The sequence below is a fragment of the Populus alba genome, chromosome 1 (assembly GCF_005239225.2).
Source record: "Populus alba chromosome 1, ASM523922v2, whole genome shotgun sequence".
Classification (NCBI taxonomy): domain Eukaryota; kingdom Viridiplantae; phylum Streptophyta; class Magnoliopsida; order Malpighiales; family Salicaceae; genus Populus; species Populus alba.
This window is the reverse complement of record NC_133284.1, coordinates 12,067,858-12,093,709: the sequence shown is the minus strand read 5'-3', so window position 1 is coordinate 12,093,709 and position 25,852 is coordinate 12,067,858. Positions and strand designations below refer to the sequence as shown.

The 25,852-nt window shown below is 32.3% G+C and overlaps 4 protein-coding genes across 6 annotated transcripts; 1 reads left to right on the top strand and 3 right to left on the bottom strand.

Annotated features, from left to right (window-relative positions):
- Positions 1-1,941: 1,941 nt before the first annotated feature.
- LOC118038660 (MOB kinase activator-like 1B) lies at positions 1,942-7,469 on the bottom strand. Its single transcript, XM_035045087.2, has 7 exons — positions 7,189-7,469; positions 6,692-6,740; positions 5,163-5,271; positions 4,826-4,919; positions 3,893-4,026; positions 3,322-3,485; positions 1,942-2,404 (listed from the first exon to the last, which is right to left on the bottom strand). Exons 1-7 carry the CDS (start codon positions 7,212-7,214, stop codon positions 2,330-2,332), a joined length of 651 nt encoding a protein of 216 aa, XP_034900978.1. The 5' UTR covers positions 7,215-7,469; the 3' UTR covers positions 1,942-2,329.
- Positions 7,470-13,647: 6,178 nt separating this feature from the next.
- Positions 13,648-18,114, top strand: LOC118038667 (growth-regulating factor 4). Of its 2 annotated transcripts, XM_035045093.2 has the most exons (5): positions 13,648-13,805; positions 13,931-14,204; positions 15,097-15,454; positions 17,231-17,691; positions 17,805-18,114. In XM_035045093.2, exons 2-5 carry the CDS (start codon positions 14,003-14,005, stop codon positions 17,810-17,812), a joined length of 1,029 nt encoding a protein of 342 aa, XP_034900984.1. In that variant the 5' UTR covers positions 13,648-13,805; positions 13,931-14,002; the 3' UTR covers positions 17,813-18,114. The 2 variants fall into 2 exon arrangements, with proteins under 2 accessions (XP_034900984.1, XP_034900985.1); XM_035045094.2 differs by lacking the exon at positions 13,648-13,805 and having other exon boundaries at positions 13,812-14,204.
- A 138-nt stretch (positions 18,115-18,252) lies between these two features.
- On the bottom strand, positions 18,253-19,504 carry LOC118038668 (protein BOBBER 1). The gene has a single exon (XM_035045095.2). It carries the CDS (start codon positions 19,216-19,218, stop codon positions 18,397-18,399), a length of 822 nt encoding a protein of 273 aa, XP_034900986.2. The 5' UTR covers positions 19,219-19,504; the 3' UTR covers positions 18,253-18,396.
- Positions 19,505-22,398: 2,894 nt separating this feature from the next.
- LOC118038673 (cadmium-induced protein AS8) lies at positions 22,399-25,304 on the bottom strand. Of its 2 annotated transcripts, none has more exons than XR_004685800.2 (5): positions 25,158-25,304; positions 24,806-25,053; positions 24,381-24,656; positions 22,960-23,133; positions 22,399-22,820 (listed from the first exon to the last, which is right to left on the bottom strand). XR_004685800.2 is itself a non-coding variant. In XM_035045100.2 (5 exons), exons 2-4 carry the CDS (start codon positions 25,044-25,046, stop codon positions 23,120-23,122), a joined length of 531 nt encoding a protein of 176 aa, XP_034900991.1. In that variant the 5' UTR covers positions 25,047-25,053; positions 25,158-25,304; the 3' UTR covers positions 22,399-22,820; positions 23,076-23,119. The 2 variants fall into 2 exon arrangements, 1 of the variants encoding a protein (XP_034900991.1); XM_035045100.2 differs by having other exon boundaries at positions 23,076-23,133.
- Between the last annotated feature and the right edge of the window lie 548 nt (positions 25,305-25,852).

Sequence of the window (25,852 nt, the reverse complement as noted above, 5' to 3'; positions counted from 1 at the left end):
TGTTTGTGCGCTTGCGCATATATTTATTATATAATTAAATAGAAAATAAATTTCAGAAAAATATCTAAAAGCGTGAGAAATATCAATAATTATATTACAGTTATAAAATAAATTAAATAGATTTGGTTTTCTTATTGTTCATCTACTATGGCTTCTCTCTCCTTTTACTTTTCACATTAATATTCAGAGACAATTTTCAGGTCCCTAAAGTCCTGAGCTTCTTTCATTTTAATTATTAAATTTAATTTATTTTCAATTACATCCTTCTAAGCTACGTTGACATAGTTCTATTGTGTTATTATATGTTTTGATTTGCATGGTATCACATGCTTGATATGTTGTTAAATACTCCAATGTTGGATTAAAGATCAATTTTACAAAATTGAACTTCAAGTTGTTCTTAAAACTAAGTGAAAGATCAAAATTGATATTTCAGAAAAAATAAAACCTTTTAACATGTTGGCATTTATTCTGGTGCATCCAGTTTTATTTTTTTCATATTTGGTCTTTTTTATTTAGGCTTTTTATAGTTTGATCCTTAAGTTTATTTTTTTTATCACTTCCTGAATATATGAAGAAGAAAAAGAAAGTTATTAGAGAAAAAAAAAGGAGATAGAACTATCAAATGACCACATTTCAATCACTAATAACTATGATTTTGATGTTTTTGAATTTGTTTTTAAAATGAAATTCAAAAAAGGTGGTTTCTAATTTCAACCATACATGACAAGGTAATCAGGACTCAAATAAATTTTAAAATTTTATTTGATTTTGAGTTTTTTATCTAATTAAAACGTGTTTAGTATTAGGAATGGAGTTTTTAGATGTCCAAACGATGATTTGCCCATGTTTGTGGGGGGAAAAAATAGTTAAAATTTAGGTTTTAGGTCCAAACTCTTGGACCTTGATTTTTCAATTATTAAAACCACCTTCAGTGATTGAAAAATATTGATGATGGATAGTATTATCCGTGCTATTTAAAAAAAATATAAGGACGGATAATAAGTTATCTATTTCTTTTTTATATATAAAAAAACTATATTCATATATTTAGCTTTCCAAGCCTAGACAAGCCAGGGCTTTATAATATTGGATCGGAAGCGCAGGCCAATCTCTTTGATCGGCATGCCTAGCTAAAAAAACAAATGACCCTAATTTTATTTTTTGTACATTTTATAACAAGATTGAATTTTAATAAATTTATTTAAATAATTATTTAATTGTGTCATAATTTTAAAATAATAAGTTAGCTTTTTATAATAATATTAACAATTACTTTCTTAATAATTATATATGAATCAAATATGTTTTTTTTTTAAAAAAAAAGAATTCAAAATCATTTAATACAAATAAAATATATATTTTATTATTGTAAGTTTTTTATTTGTTTTTTTCTAGATTTTATATTTTTTTTGATATTTTATGTATAACTTGTCTTTTAAGATTATGATAATTTTTAATTTGAAAAGAAATATTTTTATAAATAAAAAACACTGGAATAAAACAAAGAAAAACCAGTTTTCATTAAACGTATTTATTTTTCATTACATTTTTTTTCTAATTTATATTTTAATTGCTTTATTTCTTATTTAATAAACCACTTTGCTAATGTTTTGCTTTTTCTTAAAAAAATATGAATAAGAAGAGAATTTTAACTGAAAAATACATTTATTCCTAAAAATTTAAATTGTTTTTTTTACAGATATCTATTTTTATTGTTACTCAATTGAATAAAAAATCGAAACATTACATTAAATTCGCACCTTAATATTCAATAATAATTAACAACTATTATTTTGAATTATGTCCAGTTCTCAAATTAAAAATTAAAAACTTTTATGATATCAAAAGAAAGATCCAAAACAGAAATTTATGACAGCTCTGCAGGTCGACTTTTAAAGCCAACAAAATCATCCCATGGCATAAAGTAACCTTGAAACATATCAGAAATTTAGTAACTGCTGTTTGCAGCTCTCCTGAATTTAAAAGGTGCCGATTGCCGGCAATAAAAGCTCCAACCAGTAATGCCTTTCCGGCTGGAAATCCACCTCATCACAAGATGGGGCCTATACAATTTTTACCAGTCCCCTTCCGACAAAGGTTCTTTAAACAGTCTTCATATTGTAACAAAAAAGAGGGAACAGTTTTTCATGATACAGCCAAGAAGAGTTACTATGGAAACACTTGAAATATATAAGCATGAGGCACATGCAATGCACAATACTTGATTATTCAAAGCAGCAAGGAGACTCTGTTACATCAATTTCTGATTAGCAGTACTTATTTGGTTTTACCATGCATCCTTGTGATAAAATCTAACAGGCCCCTTTTAGTACGGCACGATGATGGATTCTATAAGCTCTTGAAGGGGAGCAAGCTCCTTCTTGTCTATTAGCCCAAATTCCTGCACAAAAACAGTATAATGTGTAATATAAGAACCACTGCCCGACAACAAAGTTCTGGATGAAACTGGATTGCAACTTTTTTCAAGAACAAATAGAACGGCAACTTGACAGACACAGTGATGCAGACAAAACAAGTAGAATTATTGTATTTTGCAGTGATTGTCAGAGATAGGGATATTTCTAAGATTTCCAGATATGTTGGAAATTGTCTAGGTCTAGGTTTTTATTTCATGTTTCGGTGTTTTATTTGTCCTCAATCAAGTAGGTTTAGTGCAGGAAAAGTAATGTTTTTATTTTTTATAAAAGAGTCTGTATCCTTGTTGTTTAGGATCTAACTACCTAAAGCTTTAGGAATATGTTTAGTACATAAATTACCTCCATTTATGATGCTTTATTTTAGAGAATCGGGTGTTTGAATAGATTCTCCAGCATTTATGCTTTTAAGGCTGTGCTTAGATGCGACTCCTGAGAACCCTATGTGTGATGCTTAAATTTTTCTTCCTCTATGTGTGATTCCTAGAAAACCTACTAGTATGAAGCTAGTAGCCTTAGACTTTCATCCTCAAATCAAATTCCAAACCGTAAATCCCTTTTTTTTTACTTTAAAATCTTAACCCTTACAACCCCCAATTTCCATGCTCTGATCCTCCATAGAACCTAGTAGGGCAGACGTCTCAAATTTTTGCTGCATCACTAAGGAAGAGCATGAGGGGAAAAAAAGTACTAAGCAAACAGTAAATAACATTTTTTCAGGAAAGGAAATAAAGAATAAGATTCTTTTTAATAAAGAGGTTTAGAATATGTGCTGCATGAAAAAAAAAAATCACATCAAGTTAATTGAGCTTGAAAAAAAAAAAAGCCCTCTTGATTAACAGAGCAATATGAAATTATTTGAAATATGCAGCAAGGAACTTACATGGGTAAATAGGATGAAATGCTTGAAGCACGTGTTCAGATGGGCTTCCTCTTTGAGGCTCACAATTTTCTGAAAATGAGAGTGATAAATATGGGCATATACACGGAATAGTCGTTTGAAGATCGTCTTAACAACCTCCTTGAAGTTGGGAGGAAATGGTGCACCTGCAAAATTGAAATTAGGAGAAGTGCTCCTTTTTATGACAGCAGGGAATTAATTAAACATACAGACTTCAACAGTTTATGATCATCCATGGCCCAATAACACCATAAAATTATTAATATAGTAGTTGTGGACTTTCAATTACAGAGGCAATGGCGATGATGACATATCTGTAATGGTAATTAAACCAGCATCCCCAAAATCATTACCCTTGCTTACAATATCAGGCATGAAAAACTCCAACCATTCTTATATTTATTATTAGCGATGATTTGAACCCAATCCCCAACACAACCACAGCCTAACAATTTGTCACTGACCTGAATGTGTCCTAGGGCCAAACAAGTCAACTACGTTACCTTCATGTTGCAATAGTTTGGAAAAAAGTACAAGTCTAATGATTAATTACCAAGTCTTTGAGGAAATATGGATTCATCGTCAAGCTGAGCTTCAATCCAGTCCATTAAATATTCAACATATTTTGGAGCAGAAACCTCAATAGGTTTCTTGATCTGCACCCCATCGGCCCATCTATACTCATACCTGTAAAATTTCATACGCATCAAATCACATTTGAAATACAAACACGTAAGGCTAAAGCTGTTTGAATACACTTAGAATTAGCTTAATATGGATAGAAGCCAAATCCATAATAATCAGCTTGGTCAATTATCCTTTGTAAGCAATCTGGAAAAAGGTCAAAGAGAACTCTCGCCTTTTTATTTCAATAAAGAAAAATCAATGGTTTAATGTGCTATTTGACATTCATTTGATTTATGGGAGCCCTAGTTGTAAAATTTAATATGCACTGGTGATCTCAAAACTTACAACTTAATCCATTGAAGATAAATAGCTTGAAAATACATAAGCAGAATCCATGTGGAAGACTAGGTGATGTGGGAGCACTGGTGATAGAAAACATCAGGACAATTAATTCAAGAAATTTAAATATCTAATTATTTTAGATATTTTGAATAAACATCCTTGTTTGGAAATATTCAAAATTAACTATCACACTATTTTTTAATTAACTGCACAGTGACTGTGAATGGAAAATCACTTGCCTGGTTTTTCAAAATGTTGAAAATACCATATTTCCTAAAGTGCTAAAATAGAGGGGGTTTGGGTGTCATATAATTCTGGTCGTGTGAAACATGAACCTTTTATGGTAACTTCCTAGGTTGTTAGTTTTAAATGTATTTGCTGCCTGACAGAAAAGGAATTCCAGCCACCAGAAATGACAGGGAATTCTTCCCAAATACCCATCCAAGAAGATATTTTGGAACATCATCAATACACATATAAGCAACACTATAATTAGGGAAGTACAAAAAATCCATACTTGGGCCCTGCACTCATAGTAGAACAGTTCTCAGGAGTACAGAACTCTGTGAGGGTACCAAAGAGAAGATTCACTTGGTTGAAGAAATCCACAGCTGAAATCAGAAAGCCAAAAACTTTTCAGATTTGAATTTACATAGAAGCTTGCACTAAATTAGCTCTCTAAAGAAAGAATAATACAACAGTTCAACTCAATATTGCAGTGCTTCAAGTACCACGCAATTTCATTATCCACACTATAATAACTGATTGATGATGCTAAAAAGAAGGTGCCAGAACTTGTTATTCTAAGATCACAAACAGGCAGAGAGAGAGAGAGAGAGAGAGAGAGCAATTACTGTTGACAGCAAGCCATTCATTCAAATCCTCTCCAGGAGGAAGTCTCACTGCTTCCCTCAGGTTTCCACTGCCCAAGGTCGCATCAATGTGCTTTCTAAGTTGCGCACCCTGCATCATGACAAGTTAGAGATTCAACAAGAATATTGCCACTGAGGAGTCTGTTTATTCAAGGCCTAATATTATAAACAAGGGATAGAGGCTCAGGCCAGACCTAACTGCGCTGTATATTAATCATTTCAATGCTTAAATTGGTATGTGGTCTAGCCATTTTTTTTGAGCAACTGGATATAGATGATATTAAACAAATGTGTTTCGATGTCTGGGATGCTCTTGCTATTATGTTAGCTTTCTAAGGAAAGTTTGGTGTAGACATTAACTTTCCAGTCTAAAGATTGGTTTTGCTAATCATATACAGAAAATGCATCGTCATGTCCCAAAATACCTTCTATAAAACTTCTACTGCTGTCTTTGTTATTAATGAAAATCACGTGTTGAGACATACGCAAATAAATTTCCCTATATGCATGTCTATGAATCACTTTACATTCTCAATTTATTTCCTTTTTAAAGTTTCCCAGCCCTGGGAACAACCTAAATCACTAATTCATTGTAATCCTATTCATTCATATCAATTATTTTAGTACCGAGTAACAATTGCTTAAGTTTTAAAATTCCTCGTTTTACTCTAAAATCATAATTATTTGGTAAAACGAAAACTATCTCCTACACTTACTATTTTGCACATTTTAGAATTAGAGTATGCTCTTATGTCTCAAATCTCTTTGAAATTGTTAATTTTCTTAAAGTTCTAGATTTCTCATTGATGACAGAAAGGAAACGTTCATTGACCAGAATAAACTCTTCAAAAATTCATGTGCCTGTATTATATGCTATGTCTATTCTAGTCATGATATAGTTCATTTATTTAAGTGTAAGATAGTGTTCCTTCGTTGTTGCTCTCCCTTTCCTTCTTTAGCTCTTGTGAACTCCTCTCAACTGATTTAGAGGTCTCATACCTTTCAAGTTTCAACTCTTTGTCTTCAACTGTATATGCAGATAGCATAACTTGGACTCATTGTTCTTTCTAAATCATATTTTGCATATAATATAATCTCTGTGCATCTTTACTACTCAATTATTCTTGAATTTTCATATTTGTTTAAAAAGGCCTAGATCCAGTAAAGACACCGTGGGATTGCCAAAACAAATAAAATCTAATAAGTGTCCCCACGTCATAAACGTTTAACAAGATATTCATCATATTCTGATGTGGAAGTATCAAATTCTAAACAACAATTTTTCCCCGCTGTCAGATGATCAGAAAGTAGAAGTTGAAAAAGACTATGCATCTCAAGAGACTGAACGGTGAAAATATCCTAGGAGCCAAATGTTCCCTCAACATCCGGTCGTCAAAGACATCTAAAGGCTATAGAGATTCAACATACCCTGGTATGAGGTCATACATTCATCACATTCAAAGACCATATTGAATATAAGCAGAATTATAAATCAAATGAAGAAAGGCAACCTTACTCCCTGATGGTGCACTCTTCTTTGGGCGGAATGTCCTTTGATTTCTGTTTTCAGGCAGCTTATTAGACAGATTAACCAGTAGAAAACGTAACAACGAAATTCCTATGGGATAAACAACAGCTTTAAATCCACGCAAAGAAACACTTTCTTTCACATAATTGGCATGTATATCAATCAATTAACAGCTAAAATCTGTCAATTAAAAAAGATCCATCCTTTTTTCACATTTCAATGCACACTCCATGCAGCAAGTGACCAAAAAAATACATTCTTGTATTGATAGCTACACATGAAACTAACTTGTAAGCTATCAAGGTTGATGCTTGAAGAGAAAACAAGTGCTAAGAGCCCAAAAAAATGGTGTCTCGATAACTAAAGTTAGGTCAATACAGGAAGAGAAGAACAGGACAGATCTAATTAATTAAAAGCGATCAAGAAAAATAAGAGGAACTAGTTAAAATGAACCTACCAAGGTAAAAGGTTTTCACATACCTGCCCAAACCAAAGAGACTGCTCATGGCTAGAGAGAGAGATTGCTTTTCTTTCTTCAGGGGTGTTTGGGCAATCAACGAAGAAGTAAAATACGCTTCTCTTTTGTTTTATAGTTCTTTGGGTTGGGGTTTCTTCTCAATTATTAATTATTATGGTGCGATGGAGTAATTGGGAGGTGAGAGATGATGGCATAGAGAGGAAATACGAAGGAAAAAGAACTTGTACCTTACCTCCTTTCTGTAGATGTATAGTGCCTTTCATTTATGTGTATGGAAATGGAAAGTTCTATTAAAGTTTTTACAAGATTTTAATATGCTTTTTATCCATTCTCTTGTGTGTTTCATTGTTAATGATGATTATTGTTGTTATCACTGCCTCTCATTTGGGTTTGGAAATGGTGGCGTGGGTTGATGATGAGTGGGGAAATCATTCTCGTTGCCATCATCAACTCTATCAGGATTTTTCTTAAATTATATGAATAAAATCGAGTTAAATAAAATATATCTTAGAGAGAGTTTATGCTTTATTTTGTTTTTTTCATACTATGATGAATGAGTTTGAACTTTATATATATATATATATATATATATATATATATATATATATATATTTTAGATGATTTACCTATAATTCTAATACCCGAAAATCATCTATAGAAACCATAATACTTAATCTCATAATCAGAAATGAAAAACAAAAAAAAAATAATGATATTCTAAAATCCAATACGCTCAAGAAAAAGGAGTTTTTGAGTATTTGGATAGAGGGTAATCACATATTTACATTAATGTTTTATTCTCTAGAGTTCAAGGAGTTGATGATTGGTGATAAAAGACCCAACACCTATAAAACAATTTTTTTTTGTGAGATTTATGGACCATTTGATAATAAAGTCAGTTGCTTTTAATTAAAAAATTACAATAAATATGAGAATGGAGTTTTAATTCTTGAGAACAAGGTTGTTTATTATTAATTATGCATGATAAATACTCTATAAAATAAGAGTATGAATAGAAAATGAAAAAAAAGTGTGAACCATTTACATGAAGAGTTTAAAAAGTATATATAACCTCTAAACTTTGTCATATTGCTTGAATAGAAGGGTTGAATCTTATTTTCTCCTAATAGCATTAATGAGATATAAATATCTTTTATACAATATCAATGGGAGATAAATATCTCTTACATAAAATTAATATTGATGGAAATATGATTAGTTTCTTTGGAGATTTTTATACACCTATGAATATAGGGAGACAATCATTATTGACTTTTAATATTTTACGTTAAAAGATATAAGAATAAACAAACAAATCCACATGATCTAACATGGAGCCTAAAAAAAATTATAAAATTGATATGTATTTATAAGAGGGTGTTTGGCTTAGAGGTATAACGGTTTTATATATATATAAGACCCATATAAAAAACAAGTCTTTTTTGTTTTTGTGAGGTGTAGTTTGTGCTTTAATGGGTTGTACCTTTGAAAAAAAGTCAACCATACCTCCAAAGCAAACACACATTAGTTTGAAATGATTCCAAACCCAAGGGTTATGGATCTAATATTTTACAAGAACCACATCTATTTGGGCTCAGCGTGTAGCTGAACCCAAGGCAGTTGAGCCTGGCATCTTGTTAAATCTACATACATTTGGGTTCAACACATAATTGAATCTAATGATATTTAGATTTAACATTTTTCTAAATCCACATGTACTCGAGCTCAACACGTAGTTGAACCTGAAGATGTTTGGGTCTGGTACCTTATTAGATTCACATGCACTTGAGCTCAGCGTGTAACTGAACCCAACGGTGTTAGGTCTGGCATCTTGCCACGCCTACATGTACTTGGGCTTAACATATAGCTAAATTCAAGGATGTTGGGTTTGATATCTTGTCAGGCCCATATTTACTTGGGCTTAGCATGTAGCTAAACTCAATGATGTTGGGTCTAAAAGTAAGTCGGACCATGTTATATGGGCTTGGTGTTTTGCCAAGACCAGATACATTGAAGTATTACCCTGCATTTGACCTTTATAATCATGAGCTTTTAAGCAAGCATAAAAAATATATTGTTCATCAAAAAGAAAGAAAGAAAGAAGAAAATAGACAAAACATTTATCTGTCAAGATATCCTTTAATTATTTTTTCATGTTAACTATAATTTAGAATGATAATAGATCAAGATGAAATTTTAACATACATACATTTGATGGAGAATGTCCGAAAACTATCAACTTCTTCTATAATGATCTAGGTGGGCTGGGATGAGTGAAGGGCTTTGTCAGTTAATGAGAATGGATATGACACCTGATTCAAGGTAACATCTAATTTTTTTTTTTCTCTTCAACCTTGACCAATTCAAGCCTCAGAAAGGCCAAGTCCCGAGTCAATCTGTCATGCCGATCTAAGTTTTATGACTATGTTCGTGAGGGTATACAATCCAATGGTATTTTTAAAAGAAAAACTTTATTGCAAATCATATCCTAAAAAATAAAACATAAAGGTAAATAAATCTTAATTTTAAATCACAATACCAAATGATGAATTTCCTCGATAAAACATAAAATAAAATAAATTTATGAGCATAACAACATACATAAGAATTTATAAAAATATCAATAATTTTAAAAACTTAGCCTAATGAGTCAGCATTGAAATCTCTCATCCCAACTCTTTGTATAGTTTGGGTTTCAAATTAAACTATATAAGAGTTATCATGACGTAACACATTTGATTGAGCATGTCCAAAGATAACCTTGATGATAAGTAAAAACATTGTTGAACTTAAAAAAATTCAAGATGACACCTTTTCAAAGAAAATACCAAGACAATAAAAAATATTGGATCAACTCAAGTTTTGCAGCTTAACATGTCAAACTCACGACTTGAATCATGGACTCCATTAGTTCTTTAAACTATTTTTTATTTAATTATATGATAACAAAAACACATGTTTGTAAAATCAATCATCAACTTAAGCATATTTGTTTGAGACCACGATAATCTCATAGAAGCAAACTGAAACATATTATAAAGCCCAGTTCTCAATAAACCCAAGCTAACTCATCAAACATGTGACTTGGGTTATAGACTCCACTGGAATTAATAACTTTTGTTTTTTAAAAAATATTTTTTTTATTTTAGTATATTATAGAAAAAATAGACACCCATAAAATTTAGTATTGACTTGATATTAGGTTGTTTGTTTGAGATTGCAACAATCTCATAGAAAGTAAAATATATATATATATATATATATATATATATATATAAAGCTCAATTCTTAATCAATCCAAGTTAATTCATCAAACATGTAATCCGTGCCATGAACTCCTCTAGGTTTTAATAACTTTTTTTTTTTGTCTAAATTTTTTTTATTTAATAATATGATAACAAAAATATATACAAGCAAAATTGAGCACCAACCAAATATGAGATAATTTGTTTAAGATCGTGATAAACCTACAAAAAAAAATCAAAATAAATTATAAAACTCCATTCAAAATCAACCAAATATTAAATAATAAAATTGAAAATAATAATAATAAAAAAAATCAATAAAAAAAATTAAAGAAAAAAAAGTTATGTGCACTTGTTTAGGTGGCCTAACAGGCCTAGGGAAGGGTTCACATATTAGGGACTATTTTTATTTTTTATTTTCTTAATAAGCATATAACATATCATCAGCCTTTTTTTTTTTTGAAAATACAAAATACATTAGCCAACACGTCACTTGTTGTTCCATGTTTTCCTTACAATAGAGGCACATGCAAAATCATATGAGGTGTTTTTTTATGTTTTTAAACATAAAATCAATTTGAAAAAAAAATCTTTCCCAACCCCGATTTACATTCTCTAGGAAGATAAAGGTTTAAAAACATCTCAATAGAATCCCTCATTGAAATGAACCTTTTGAAACCAATATTAATCTATTTTGTTGTTAAAATATGGCTAACTAATGGTTTTCTCTCTCTTTCACCATTGTTCAATGATTTTATTTCTTCTTCCTATAACTCAAGGATTGAAATTTTTAACAAAATGTACTTTATACAAAAATTAAAATTACAAAAACTAAAAGAATTGTAAAGGAAGGAAAGAAGCAATTGGACTAAACATAACTTTTAATATATCATTTATCATCTAGAAAAATACAAGAGATGTTGCATATTTATAATGGCATTTTTTAACTTGGATATTGTCATGATATTTAAGAAAGTGTGGTTCTTGTAAAAAAAAAAAAAACTAAGTCTTGTTGATACATTGAAAAAGTAAATTCTCATTATATCAATGGCCTATGTATTACTTTGGACTAGGTTAAATTTTTATCAACGTGAAAAATAAATGCTAAGGCAACACTAATATTTTTAAAGAAGTTAAAAAAAAAAAACTTTGGCTAATTGACTCAAGTTTGTTCAATAAACACAATTAACTTAATAACATGATTAAGAAAATTGGCAACAACAATAAATGAACCAAACTAAAATAATATATAATGATCAACTTAAAAAATAAATATTTGATAATATTATGGAAAGATCTTAATATTTGATAATAAAATAAAAATTAAATGAAAATATGATAGTTTCATAAAAATAAAATGAAAAAAAATTTAAATTTTAAATTTTAACAAATTAAATATAAAATGATGAATTAATCAAGTCAGAGCCTATTATCTAGAGTGTGTTTGGCTCAGAGGTGTTGTGGTTTTTTGTCAAAATACAATACCTTTTAAGCATAAACCACACTTCTAAAAATTACAAAAACATGTTTTTTATTCAAAAAAATATAAGCTATCTCCCATTCAAACACTTTTGTATGTATGTAAAGTACACAACATTTTCACCTTCCAAAAAAAGGCTTTTCGTATGCATCTCTCGATTGTACAAGTGGACTAAAAATCTAGTGAGCGCGTAGCTTGTAATCCCAGCATTACTAAAAACCTAAGGCCATGTTTGTTTCCCGGAAAGTAGTTTCTGGGAAACCATTTTCCAAACTTTCCTGTGTTTGTTTGTCATTAGGAAAGTTGGTCAACGGAAAACACTTTCCGGTCAACGGAAAATATTTTCCAGTCAATTTCAATCAAAGAAAAATTTGACTTAGTTTTCAAGAAAGTGTTTTCCCTTTAGCTGTGTTTGTTTTCCGGAAAGTGGTTTCCGGGAAATCACTTTCCAAACTTTCTTGTGTTTGTTTGCCAATAGAAAAGTTGGTCAATAGAAAACACTTTTTAGTAAAAGGAAAATTTGGCTTGTGTTTCAGGAAAGTGTTTTCCTGAAAAATTTGGGGGGAAAACATTTTCTGGAAGTTGTGAAAAATTTAAAAATGTCATTATTTGCTGATTATATTAAATTTAATTCTCAAACTTTTGATTGGTATATATATTTTATTTTGAATATTTATTTTTCAATTTCATCTCTTAAAATTTTATTTTTATATTAACTTTGGTCCTTATTTTTATAATTGCTATTTGCTTTTTCCTTATCATATTTTTATTAAAAAATTTTATCTATCAAATTTGATCCTCATTCTTTTGATTGTTACTTATTTTATTTGAAATAATTTATAAAATGTTGATTATTATTATTTTAATTTCTTCATCTTTCATTTTCTTTAAAAATTTTTAGATTTGATCTCTATTATTTTGATTATTATTTATTTTATTTGAGATAATTTATGAAATTATATATATTTTTTTAATTTCATTCTCATTCAACTTTTTAATTTGTAAAATTTGTTCCTTATTATTTTTAATAAGCTATGTATGAATATAGGATATAATAAAAAAAATTCATCATTATAAATACTTTTAGATTTCATTTTTTTTATTGTAAGTGATTAAATATTTTATATATATTAGATAAACTTGAAAAAAAAATTAATTCATTAGTAAATTATTTTCCAGTTCATTTTTCATAACACAACCAAACACTGGAAAGTGTTTTACAGTTTATTTTCCATAACACTGCTAAACATCGGAAAATACTTTCCAGGAATTCACTTTCCTCCGAATTCACTTTCCAAAAAAAACCACTTTCCTGCAAACAAACGGAGCTTAGTGAATCCTTCTAACAAGTGGGGAAAAAAATCATACCAATTTTAATATTACATTAATGAATGAAACTCAAAACCATTGGATATTGTTGAAGAATGCTTTTGAATTGTACTTTTCTAAAATTTAAAATTTATTTTAAAATTTAAATTAATATTTTTTCATTATTTTGATATTATATATTAAAATTAAAAAAATATGAAAATATTATTTTAAAGTAAAAAATAATTTAAAAAATGTTTGATGAAATCGGCTTTTAAAAAAATTTTAAGATTTGTTTTATTTTAAATTAATTTTTATAGTATTTTTAAATTATTTTAGCTAAATTTAAAATTTTTATTTTAATATATTTTTTAAATAAAAATACTTATGATCAAGTACCAAAAACACATGTACTCCACTTTTGTTGTCTTCCCAAAAATCGAAGCATCAATGTCCAAAATTCAAAATTCCAAAAATAAAAAGCCATTTCTCCACCGAACACAAAAAGTTTATTAGTCCTCTCTCTTTTACATTTAACTTTCCCCCAACTATGTCCAAACCCTCGTCTCTCATCTCCCATTCCAAGGTAAAAGCAAAAAATAAAATAAAATAAATCCTCCTTTCTGATTCCTGGTAACACACATGCAAGGATATAATATCTCACAAACTAACCCTGAAATTTCCTTCCTTTTTTCAATATTTGTTGAACAGGGTTGCTTAAAATAGTAGCAGAAGAAGTCAGGACTCATACCCAAGTGAAGTTGGAGAGCAAAACTGAAAGAAATGAGCAACTCATCAGTCACAGTGGCGGCGGTGGGGCCAAGGGCACAACCAGGTTTCACGGTGGCTCAGTGGCATGAGCTAGAGCATCAAGCTCTTATCTTTAAGTATTTAAAAGCTGGATTGTCTGTCCCTCCTTATCTTCTCCTTCCTATTCGCAAGAGTTTCCAGCTACTTTCCCCTGGTTTCTTGCACCCATCAAATTGTAAGCTACAAAAACAAAAACCCTTTTGGCTTTAGTTCTTTTATGTTTCATTTTTCTTGGATTTATCATTTCTTCTTTGTTTTTGTTAGTTTTTCTTTAGTTTCAATTAAAGATGGTGTTTTTAAGATTTATAAAGTTTGGAGATTTTAGGACTTGTTTGCTTATAATGAACGAGGCAATAAAATAAGTTAGAGATGTCAATCTGATTTGTGACAAATTTTATTGCCCTGTGTGACGGTGGCTACTCTTTAACTGACCCAAATGTCAAGGAGGGCTTTTAACAGAATTGTATCTCTAATTTAATTTCAATTGCAGGTTGTGTCTTTAAAATTGGAACAGATTGGTATTTGTTTAAAATTAAAGTTGGCAAGGTCAGTCTAATTTTTTATAATTTTTACTGTTCACTGTGATAGTAGTTTCTAATCTTAATCAACGCATATGTAACTATGGATTCATTCTCAAAATTTTTATCATCTTAATCAATTCAATGAACTGCTTATTCATTCAATTATTTTGAGACTGGTTAAAAACTGCATTTTGTTTCTTTTTGCTACCCCTTTTGTTACGTTCAGTAATCTGTTTTTATATTTGGACTGTTAAATGCTTTGACAATGAGGTGAGAAATAGTATGCAACGAGACATCCAAATAGCCATCAAGTAACTGAATTTTACTCCAGGTAAATGGTTTGGAGGAAAATTTAGTGGAAATGGGTATTGCAGTTTTCTGACTTGTGAAATTATCTTAATTTGCAAGTCGTCTTGTGTGTGCTTGTGCTTGCACGTGTGCACTTGTCTTGTCAAATGTCTTGGTAATATCCAGTTAATCATATAATCTTAAAGTTGCAGGTTATATTTTGTGTTTGTTACATGCTATATTGCTCTTCTTTTGCAGTGAGCTATTGTTCCTATTTTGGGAAGAAGATTGACTCAGAGCCAGGAAGGTGCCGGAGGACGGATGGCAAAAAGTGGAGGTGCTCCAAAGATGCTCATCCAGACTCCAAGTATTGTGAGCGGCATATGAATAGAAGCCGTAACCGTTCAAGAAAGCCTGTGGAATCACAAACTACTTCTCAGTCCATGTCAACTGTTGCATCAGAAATTGTAACTGGGAGCAGCAGCAGTGGCAGCAGAGCGTATCCGACTATCCCTTTACCCACCATTGGTAATTCTGGGCAATTAGGCTTTGGAAGCAACATGTCACGTTGGCAGATGGAGTCTATGCCTTATGGTGTTAATAGTAAAGACTACAGGTGAGTGGTTGTTATTTGTACTAATCAAACTGCATGTCGAGCAAAGGTTGTATCGAAGGATTTGTGCTTGATAGCAATCTATATTTATATATTGGTACATCTATGGGTGATGCGGTATATCAATAGATTGACATGTGATATTTTATGCACCCTGTATTTTTGAGTAACATGCTGAAGCCAAGCCATTTAAACATTACATAAAGCAATTGTCAACCCTTATGTTGCATTCAGCAAGCCAAGGTGCTCGAGTCATGATGTTCCAGTGCTTAAAGTTTATATTTGCTACTGTCAATATGTTTGCATGAATTGGTGGAAGCACCTTGGTCATTACAGTGAGACTGATAACTAACTTCATATTACTTGTTAGCTTTGTAAAAAGAAGGGCTATAGTGATGGTCATGCACATTAAGGTAAGCAATATATTACTCTATTGATAAATCATGAAGGTTTAAGTGCTAAATGTATTGGATTAAGTGGTGAAATTGACGACTTGTTTTGAAATCATACTCAGAAAGCACTCCAACTTTTTTAATTAACCGTTGACTTCAGTGGAAACCTAATATCTCATTTTAACAAATTAGGCTGACATAACAAGTTGAAAACTTGGAATATGTTGAATAGGTTCATCTTTCCCATATCCCTTTTCGCTGTTGCTAGCTTGTTGTGGCTTGTAAGGAGTCTTGTTGTCATCAATAATATTTCTTAAAATATCAACTTTAGTTGGTTTCTCATCCTTTATTTGGAGCTGGCAGCAAGCATTTTTGGCAGCCAACTAAAACCCATTAGCTGCAATGCTAGCCAGTATCCATACAAAATGTGGCTTGTCTTTGGATTGCCTCTGTTCTTTCAGATTAATACTCAGATAATTTGGATGCTGTTGCAACTTTAAGAAATATAGTTCAGACTTGTCTAGAATTCTTGTTCCTTTTACATCAAAATATAGTATCACATTTTCAGCCTGTCTAACGGGGATTTTATGAAACAAGTAAGAAATGAGGTTCGAGCCTTAAAATCCCCTCCTTTCCCCACTCTAGTTTGTACAATTGCTAGTGCAACCAAATTTAGCTATCATTGGTGACAGTTGCTCATGTACACTTTATGCTGCAGTGATATCTCATTTTGGTTTGCTATCATATATTTTCAAATCATAAAAGTGATATATTCATGGTTTAATGATAGATGGAGCTATGCTGATGAGATTTGGACTTTTGGCTATATAAAGCTACACATCTGAAAGTGTTGGAGTGATCTATTCTTGTGTTACCATAATAATTTTCCTTTTTTTTCTTGTTCTTGCTCTCTCTCTCTCTCTCTCTCTCTCTGAAGTTTGCTGCACCAGTTTATCCATTTATACACATTTATCATTTGTGGATCTTCGTTTTATGATTTCTTAGCTTTCAGAAGATGGATTGAATTGTTCCCACATCCCATTTCCATGCTTAGATGCAATGTGTAAGTTTGTTAATTAAGAAAGAAAATGACTGTGAATTGTATAATAGTTTTGAAGAGAATGGAGTGGGTAGCTTACATCTGACTTGCTCCCCACTAGACGACAGCATCATGATCTTTTTTCCTTTTTTTTTTTAAATGCACTACTACATCGTGATCTTGATTCCACTTGAATATCTAAAGATTAGCTTGGATTTCTTGGAGAGTTTGATCATGTGTTGCAGAGGAAAAAAAGGTTTCTGTGATCCTTTCAAAGCATACTCTAAGGCCATGGAATTTATTTATAAAGAAACCAACTGGGCATGTTCTTTCAAACTGGCATTGCAGGTCTCTCCATGGACTGAAGCTTGAAGCAGATGAGAAAACTTTCTTACCAGAAGCTTTGGGAAATACAAGGAGCTTCGGGATGAACTCTACTGTGGACAGCACTTGGCATCTCACATCCCAAGTCCCTGCAAACCCTGTGCCAGAATCAAGAAATGATGCTCTTTTGCAAAACTACCCACAACTACGGACACTGCAGGATTTTGAGCCCCTAACTGTTGATGATGCACCATCAAAACAACAAGAACAACAATATTTATTTGGAAGGGAGTTCAGTTCATCGGGATCTATGAGGCAGGAAAGTCAGTCTCTTCAGCCTCTCTTTGATGAGTGGCCTAAATGCAGGGATATGGATTCCTATTTCACTGATCAAAGATCTAACAAGAGCTCTTCTGGTGTTCAGTTATCAATGGCCATTCCAATGGCTCCTAACTCTGCTCCGACGAGTTATCATTCCCCAAATGGTAAGTGTGTTTCCCTCTGGAATGTGCTTTCCACAACCTCCCATCCTAGGCAACCCAAGACTTGATGGAAAACAAATAGAAGACTTCTAATTATACTGTATGTTTTCATGCAGATGCTTAAAAGGAGCATGTGAATTTCGTGCAAGTTATTTTGATGGCCTCATCAAGAAATGCCATCAAAATTTCTCTACGTGGTTAGCAGAACATTCCTACTCTGGTTGTGGATCGACAATGTTGTTGTGTTCGGGTACTTAAAATTTACTACTATGGATGGTTGTTATGGTAGACTTGTCTGACTGCTTTGAGATTGCGTGCTTAAGTTCTCCCTGTCCAGCATAAAATCAGACATCATAGATGTCTTGAATCTTCATGGTTATTACTAATGTTAATGTTAATTTAGTGTTTGGCATGTTGATTTTGTTATGATCAAGTCGATCTCCACAACTTTTTATGCTCGATCCTATTATATCTTTGTAAAGGTCAACGTATAAAATTGATAGGTTTGTTCAATTTGATACCCGCATTATAATTCATCACGTAATGATTAATCAAGTAAATTAGACTCGCTCTTGCAGTGTAGAACTAATAATCATTCAGAAAACAAAATAGAACTTGAAACTAGTTAAAGATAGCAGATAGCTAAATTCCACAAGTATCAATCTAAACCCTAAGCATTACTCTACAATATAGCCCAAAGATGACCGTCTACGTCATCCTCACGTTGGAAAGGCTCTTGTTTGGCTTCTTGTTGCCATAGTTTGGATGCTGAGCCATGAATTGCTTCATAAGGCCTTCATTCTCGATCTCTTTGCTTGTAGGGAGACCTAACTGCTTCTGTCGTTGATCAAACATCATCTTTTCCACAGTGGACCTTGTTTCTGGATCCAAATCAGACAGCTTGCTAGGCTCTGGTTCAGCTTTTTGAATATCAATCTCAGGACCACCCTTGAACAAGGACTTCCACCAATTCATCCTATCGCACTTCGTCAAATGCACAGAAACAGTCTTTTGGTCCGCCAAATTCCAGAGAGAATCATCAACCTTGATTGTCTCAAATAGTTCTCCTTCGAGAATTGAAGGCTGACCTTTGAGTCCAACTTTTGCAGATTTTTTCTTCATCTCACACACAACGTCCCTAGACTTTGTTCCAGCAGGGAAAGGCACAGTAATAGTAACCTCTTGAAGAGTCTGTGCCCATGAGTAATTTTCCATGTCAAGACCATTGTCTTTGTTTGGAACCCGTAGCCTTTTCTTCTCCTCCTCTCTCATCTTCTCTTCGGTACGTCTTTTCTCTTCGGCTTTGATTGAATCCTCTTCAGCCTTGATTCTTTTCTTGAACTCCTTAACTAGGCCAGAGACATCGGTGTTGAGGACATCAGACTTTTGAGACAAAAAGTTGAGGGCAGACTCCAATAACCCTAGAGGGTTTGAGGGATCAAGTACTACGCCGAAGGACAACGAGGAAGTAGGAGATGCCGGGGCTTGCTGGTTTTGTTCAGGCTCATCGTAATCGGAGAGAATGGCCATGATTGAATTCCTAGAGTTCTGCGCAAAAAAAGAGAATTTAATAGTTTTTTTTTTTCTTTCCGTTTTTCTTTATAGAAGGAATTAGTGAATATCACTATTCTTGTGAAATTCCTTTCCGATTTCGTAACGAAATTCATCCTCAGTACTCGGATTTTTTTTTTAATTATTATTAATTAAATGCCACATATATTTTACAATTAATAAACGGATTTCATGCTTGATTAGGATTTGATTTGAATTTTCCTTAATAATTTGTTTGGAACCCTTTTAATGATAGACAAAAACAAAACAGAGGAGTGACTCTGATTTGCTAAAATAATTCCAAATAAATCATACTATTCCAAGAAAATCCTTGTGTTCTTTTTTTCTCAAGAACCCTAAAACTTGTCTCATACTTGCCAAATCCAAGAACTTGTGTTCACGTGAAAAAGAAAAATGTAATGGGAAAAATAGACGTAAATAAATAAACTCTTGAGTCACATATATATATGTACCTGAACTGAGCACTTCCACATTCTCAAATGACAATCAACCAGGTGCTATAAGAGTAAGCCCATTTCATGCTCAAGCTGGCAGTAGCACCTGAAGCAACAAGGACTCATAAATCTGGGTTTCCTGTTTCAACATGTGAAGAAGAAATTTTGACTAAAAATTGTGATATTTGAAAGAAGCATATGCACTCTGCCAAGCAGTGAGATTTTGACAGACTTTTCAATATCTGGTAGTTGAAGTGGGATTATGGTGGATTCTGCCTTGTTTATGAGTACATATTTAGCAGAGTCGGCTCCTTTGCTGGATAATAGTAGAGAGAGGTGTTCTTCTTCATTCATTGGATTGAAGATTATGGGCAGTTGCAGCTGGAATCAATACAAGACAGAAAACGAAGAAGAACAAAGGGTGTGTCATGAAATTAAATGGAGCAATGAATGCTTTTTGAATTAATTGTTAATTCAATTCAATGGTTTAGTGTGTTCTTCCAAGCATAAACATAAGAATTTATCACTTGGAATACCAGCAACCAGCTCTTATCTCTTGGCGTCAAAAGGCGAGTTCCTTTCTCGCCTTGCCAAAAACTATTTTATTATAATTAATGCCATTTGATTTACTTGAAATGATGTTTCTTATGACTTTACTAGGCATTTCAGAGGGTGATTGTAGCTTGTTCCTTAACAATCTTCATCTTTAATTATCAGCTTGCTTGCTACACCATATCTCATTATCCTCGAAACTCAATTTTGGTTTTCAATTTATTAGATTGTTTGAGTACGTGTCAAGGGTAAGCTCATTATGCTCTGCACAATAACAGTAAGGTATCTTCAATCCTCTACAATTAAGACAAACTCTAGCATATGATTATTGGATCAATTCCAATAATTTTTTTAAATATAATCCCAATAATTTTATATAAGGATAATTTCATTTTAAAATAAAAATAAAAACAAAACAATTAATCAAAAAAGAAAGAAAAAAGGTGACGAGCCTTGAAAAAAAAAACAGCTCCGGTATCGCTAACCTTAAAAGCCAAGCCGTGTGCTTGGCCTAAAAGGAAAAGGCCTAACATGATTGTTTTTTTTTTTTTTAAAAAAAAAAAAACAATAAACAACGTGTAGATGATTTATGTCTACTGCTATAATTTGCTATAATTTTCAGTTATCAAAAAGTAGAATCCAAGTTCTTGGACCCTTAAAACATATTTTTTAATATATTTTCATTTAAAAACACTTAAAAGTATTATAGAAATATTAATAAATTCATTTTCAATTCAAAAAACATTCTGATGACTCTAAAAATAAAAAAATCAAACTGAATAAAAGAAAAAAATTTATAGAATTATAATACAATTGTTTTTAGCATAATTAAAGGGTGAAAACACCTCCATCATACTCTCCTTTCCCAAACAAATCCATTGACATTGAAATTGATTTTTTTATGGTAATGTTGCTGATTGAAATCTTTGTCTCTTCTCTCTTTTTTTTTCAATAACTTTTTATCTTTTCTTTCAAAATGTAGGTACTAAAACATGATAAAAATAAGATTTTAAAACCAAAATATAAATATCTAAAACTACAGGTATTATAGATGTCAAAATTGAAAGTTTTAGAGATGAAAATGTACATTTTTGTTACTAAAGATTGCACTATAATGAAAGAGTGCAAATGTGCAATCTATGGTGGAGAGCTGCAAGGAAAGTCCTCCTCCTAGCTTTCTTTTGAAAACAAATGTCGCCTGCTTTAATTACGAGAGGGGTGCGGTGCCTATACTTGTTGAGTTTTCTATGTATTTTTTTTATTGAAAGGGTTGTATAATCAAAATTCGATCAATTAAGATTTCTTGTCATTTATGCTCTTTTTTTCTTCCATTTTCTCAATTATAACAGAATATTAATTTCTAGTTACACCAATTCTTAGACTATAGATTTTACTTTCAATTTGAGTTGTCATCTAATCAAATATCTAGGTCATGAAATCAACTCATAGATTTTCACAATGATTCGTAAAATGTTTTTTTTTTTCCATTTCTTTTTCCAAAAAAAAAAAAATCAATCCTGTTTTATTTATTTATACTCAACCAATTCTTGATAAGTTAATTAATGACCGGTTAAGTCAAACTTTCACCCGAACCAATAGATTGTCTAGTTTGATTATAAAGCCAACTTAGTTTAGGTTGAGTTGCAATGTTTTTCAGATCAATTTAGGTCGGGTAAGGTTTGATAGCTATGGACAAGAAGATTGAACAGATACGGCGTCCCCACCGCAACCCGACAGGATATCTTCAAGCCACTTCAATATACCTGAAAGGATCTGAACTCTTTTGAAGTCTTAACAGAATTCTTTCAAGATACCATTTCCTTGTGTGTATGACATTTGGCTAGCAAATAATTAGAAGAAGTTCGAGAGCAAAGTGAATGAGGTAGATGCGGTGAATTGTCAAAAGAACCCAATTTGGAACAAAGAAATCAGTATAAATTGGCGCAGGAGCATAGTACTGTATGTGTTTTCAGGGAAAAAAAAAAAAAAAAAAACCCGTCTCCGAGGTAGTTGTTTTGAAGACCACTTCAGAAATCAATTTTGCTCCCATGAACATGAAAATTAAAAAACTTTCACAAGATAGCAAATTGCTTCATATTTTATAGGAACTTTTCCAAGGGACATTGGAATTTTTAAGTTGGAAAGCAAATAAGAGAAGAAACAAATAATCAAGGGTAAGAATAAAATATGATCTTGCAAGTCCTTGGAGTTCTAACCAACAGAATTTGCCACTAGTTATAACACATCCTGGAGTCACAGGCGCGAGTAGAATCAATCAAAGCACTACTAGAACAGTAAACCCACCCCACAAAACAGAAAATGAAGCTTTGCTTTACTGGAAATGTAAGAATATTCTGCAGATATCTATTAAATCCTTAGAATTCGAATCTCACTTCTTGATGTTGTTTATCACACAAACCAGGTCTCTAACAAGCAACAAAAACAAGATGGTGTGCAGGTCTTTTTTTCCTGTTTGTTTAGTGTTGTTATAGACAACAGCTGAAGTAGTAATCTAGCGCACGGCTCTAGCAGTAAACTTAGCTTGTGTGTTCTTGTTTGTCTGACTGATACAACCTGCAAAATCCATAGCAAAAATCGAGGCACGGGACAAGGTTAGGCACCCCTTTGAGCTTTTCAAAAAGAATATGAAAAAAAAGGGTTCAAATTTAGTATGTGAGACGGTTAATAAAAGAGGAAGGGGGCATGATAGGACCTCTCATTTATGTTGCCAATGCACAACCAAGACGAGCAAACAGAAAGACGGGAAAAATTACCCCAAACACTATATCAGAGCAACCACTATGCTTTTGTAATTGTAACAGCGCTTACAATGTTTTCAATGTACGTGACATATGGCCAAACACTCTGCCATGTCAATCTTTCATACCTGCAGGAAACAAGAGATCGTTATTATAGTCTGAACCAGATGGGCACAATATAAATGACTCAGATGAAATGTTCTTGGCTTATGAGTTGTAACACATAATGGACGATGCTGACATCATGGAACTCAATACTACAGTAGAAAAATGGCTCAATCCTGAAATATATCAGAGCATAGATGTTTAAAGTCTGATATTATCTCCAACCAAGACAGCAATTAGCTGAAAGTAGCAGGCATAAAAAATCTTACAATCTTGCTTTCCTAATGAATTAGGCTAGTGAGAAATCAATCCTCCAGAACTTGTGAGTAAACCCTCATGAATGACTCCACAAAGTCCGTAGAATGCAAAACAGAAAACCCTGAGGTCTCCCCCCCCCCCCCTCCACACACACACAGGCACTAATTATTGAAAACTTTAAGCTCCAAAACAGATTTGATTTTAACTACCCTAAAAACTCTTGCAGCCTATCACCATCTCTCCAGGATTTGTGGGTAAACCCACTTCTAACCAGTGATTCCCCAAACCCCATAAAACTGGAGATAAAAAAAGACAACCATGAGTCTAAGAGACATCCCCGCATTAATTATTGGAAACCTTAAAGCTTTGGAATTGGATATGATTTCAACAATTCTAAAAACCTTTTAATCTATCACTATAGCCCTAATACATTTAAAAAACAAAAATACAACGCAGTGCTAGTGGCAGCATATAGTAGGCTAAAAATGTGACGGAACTTAAAAATGCTCTTAATAACTCCTCGATGTCACATTGCTGATAGAAGTCAGCAATCAATATGACAACTATACGATTTTACTTTCGCTGCTTCTTGGTTATTTACTACCAACTTTTGCCTCCTGATGAAAAACTACAAAAAGGATTCCTATCACCACAAGCAACAAGTCCTAAATATCCAAAGCCAATCCCATGCCAGCATATGCACACATGCACTTTGAAGTAGCATCAACTTCAGCACATCAATTTCAGTTCGAAAAATGTCACTACTCGATGCCAAGCCTAACATCAATCAATACTCCCCATTAAGCAGCAAGCCTTGATATTAAAAGAAAATAGCACCATTACATATAGCCAATTAAGTACCAGAATGATGAAAATGAAAGTTTGCGAGCTACGAGGAAAAGAACAAGTTGGAAGTAGAACAAGGTCAAACAATATAGCAAGCAGCAAAAATAAAGAAATAAAAATATCCAAACACTAAAATCATTACAATAACTTAAAAATGCTCCCATACCTTTTCCAGGAGGAAAGAATCGACTGGAAAATGTTTCCAAGACTTTCGACAACGATCCAGCATTGACAGACAGTTTGCTCTTCATGTCAACCAAGTCAACCCCATTATCCAATAAAAGCTTCTTATTAAAGCTAGACAACCTTCCACTGGTTTCTCTTTGCAATAGAGAAGCGCGAGATGCAACATTATTCCACCCTTCCCCCGCAACATCTCTGGCAGAAAGAAGACCATTTGATTTGGCAATCGCCAATGCACCACTTCTTGTTGCCAAAATAGCTTAAAAAAATAAATAAATCAAGCATTACATCAACTTCAACTGGATCAATTCCATTCTTTTTGGAAAGAATCATTTATAATTATCTTTTGGGTAAGAATAGAACAGTTTCAATTACGAAGCAAAAGGGAAAGAAAATTTCATATGGTACCATTATAAGGGACTTGAAAGAGGAAATTAGCAGGAAGCCCGATACCAAAACCAACAAAAGTGATGCCCACACTAAATCCAACACCGCAACCAGCACCAACATACCCAATTGCTTCTGGACCAAACCCAGGACCCCATCCAACACCACAGCCAATGCCTATCCCCATACCCCAAAATGCTCCAGATGTTGGATGCACTGGGTTCCATCTTTCATATCTCCTGCACAGCCCTTTTATTATCATTTTTTACCTGAGAAAAACACAAGGACAAACAATGAATCATTTTATGGTTGAAACATAAATAGAATAATGATAAAAGAAAAGGAAGGAAAAGAAGGAAAGGATTGTCGTCACCATAGACAAATACTGCTAGCCGCAAGTAGTGTCTTCCTCATCCTCTTCTCTTGATTCCGTGACCGTGAGCGAGTAAGGGGGCGGGTTTGAGAGTTTTTGTTGACGGTGTTAAGAATCAGAGATGCCGTGGGCTCGTTTCAAGACTCAAGTTCGTTTTCTTTCCTTATGTTGGGCTACTGATACTGGGCTTTAAAATGGATTGGTTGCTGTTTCTTGAGCCACATATTTTTGTTTTGTTTGGCCATAGCTTTTGATTACTTGTCCAAATTTTTTTCTTGAAACAAAAAAAGAAGAGTTGATTAATGAATTATATATTGTCCTCTTATTATGAAAACTTGATAATTTTCAATGCATTAAATTTTTTGTGAATGTTAAAAAAAATATCTAGGTTTTATTAAGGTGTTTTCTAGCAATAAATAAATAAATAAATTAAAAAACTATAAAAAAAGTTAACTCAATGTGATCTTGTTAGTTTTGCAGGTCAATAACTTCAATAATTGATAAGAATATATTTTGATCAAAAAAATTAAAACTATATTTTATTAAATATTGAGGCAATAATATATTAGATAGACTCATATTTGCTTGATTAACTAAGTTTAACTTGCTAAATCCCCGACCCAATTTATGAGACATTGTAGAAAACAAATAAATTTTATTTATTAAACTCAATTCTAAATTAATCCAATATTAAA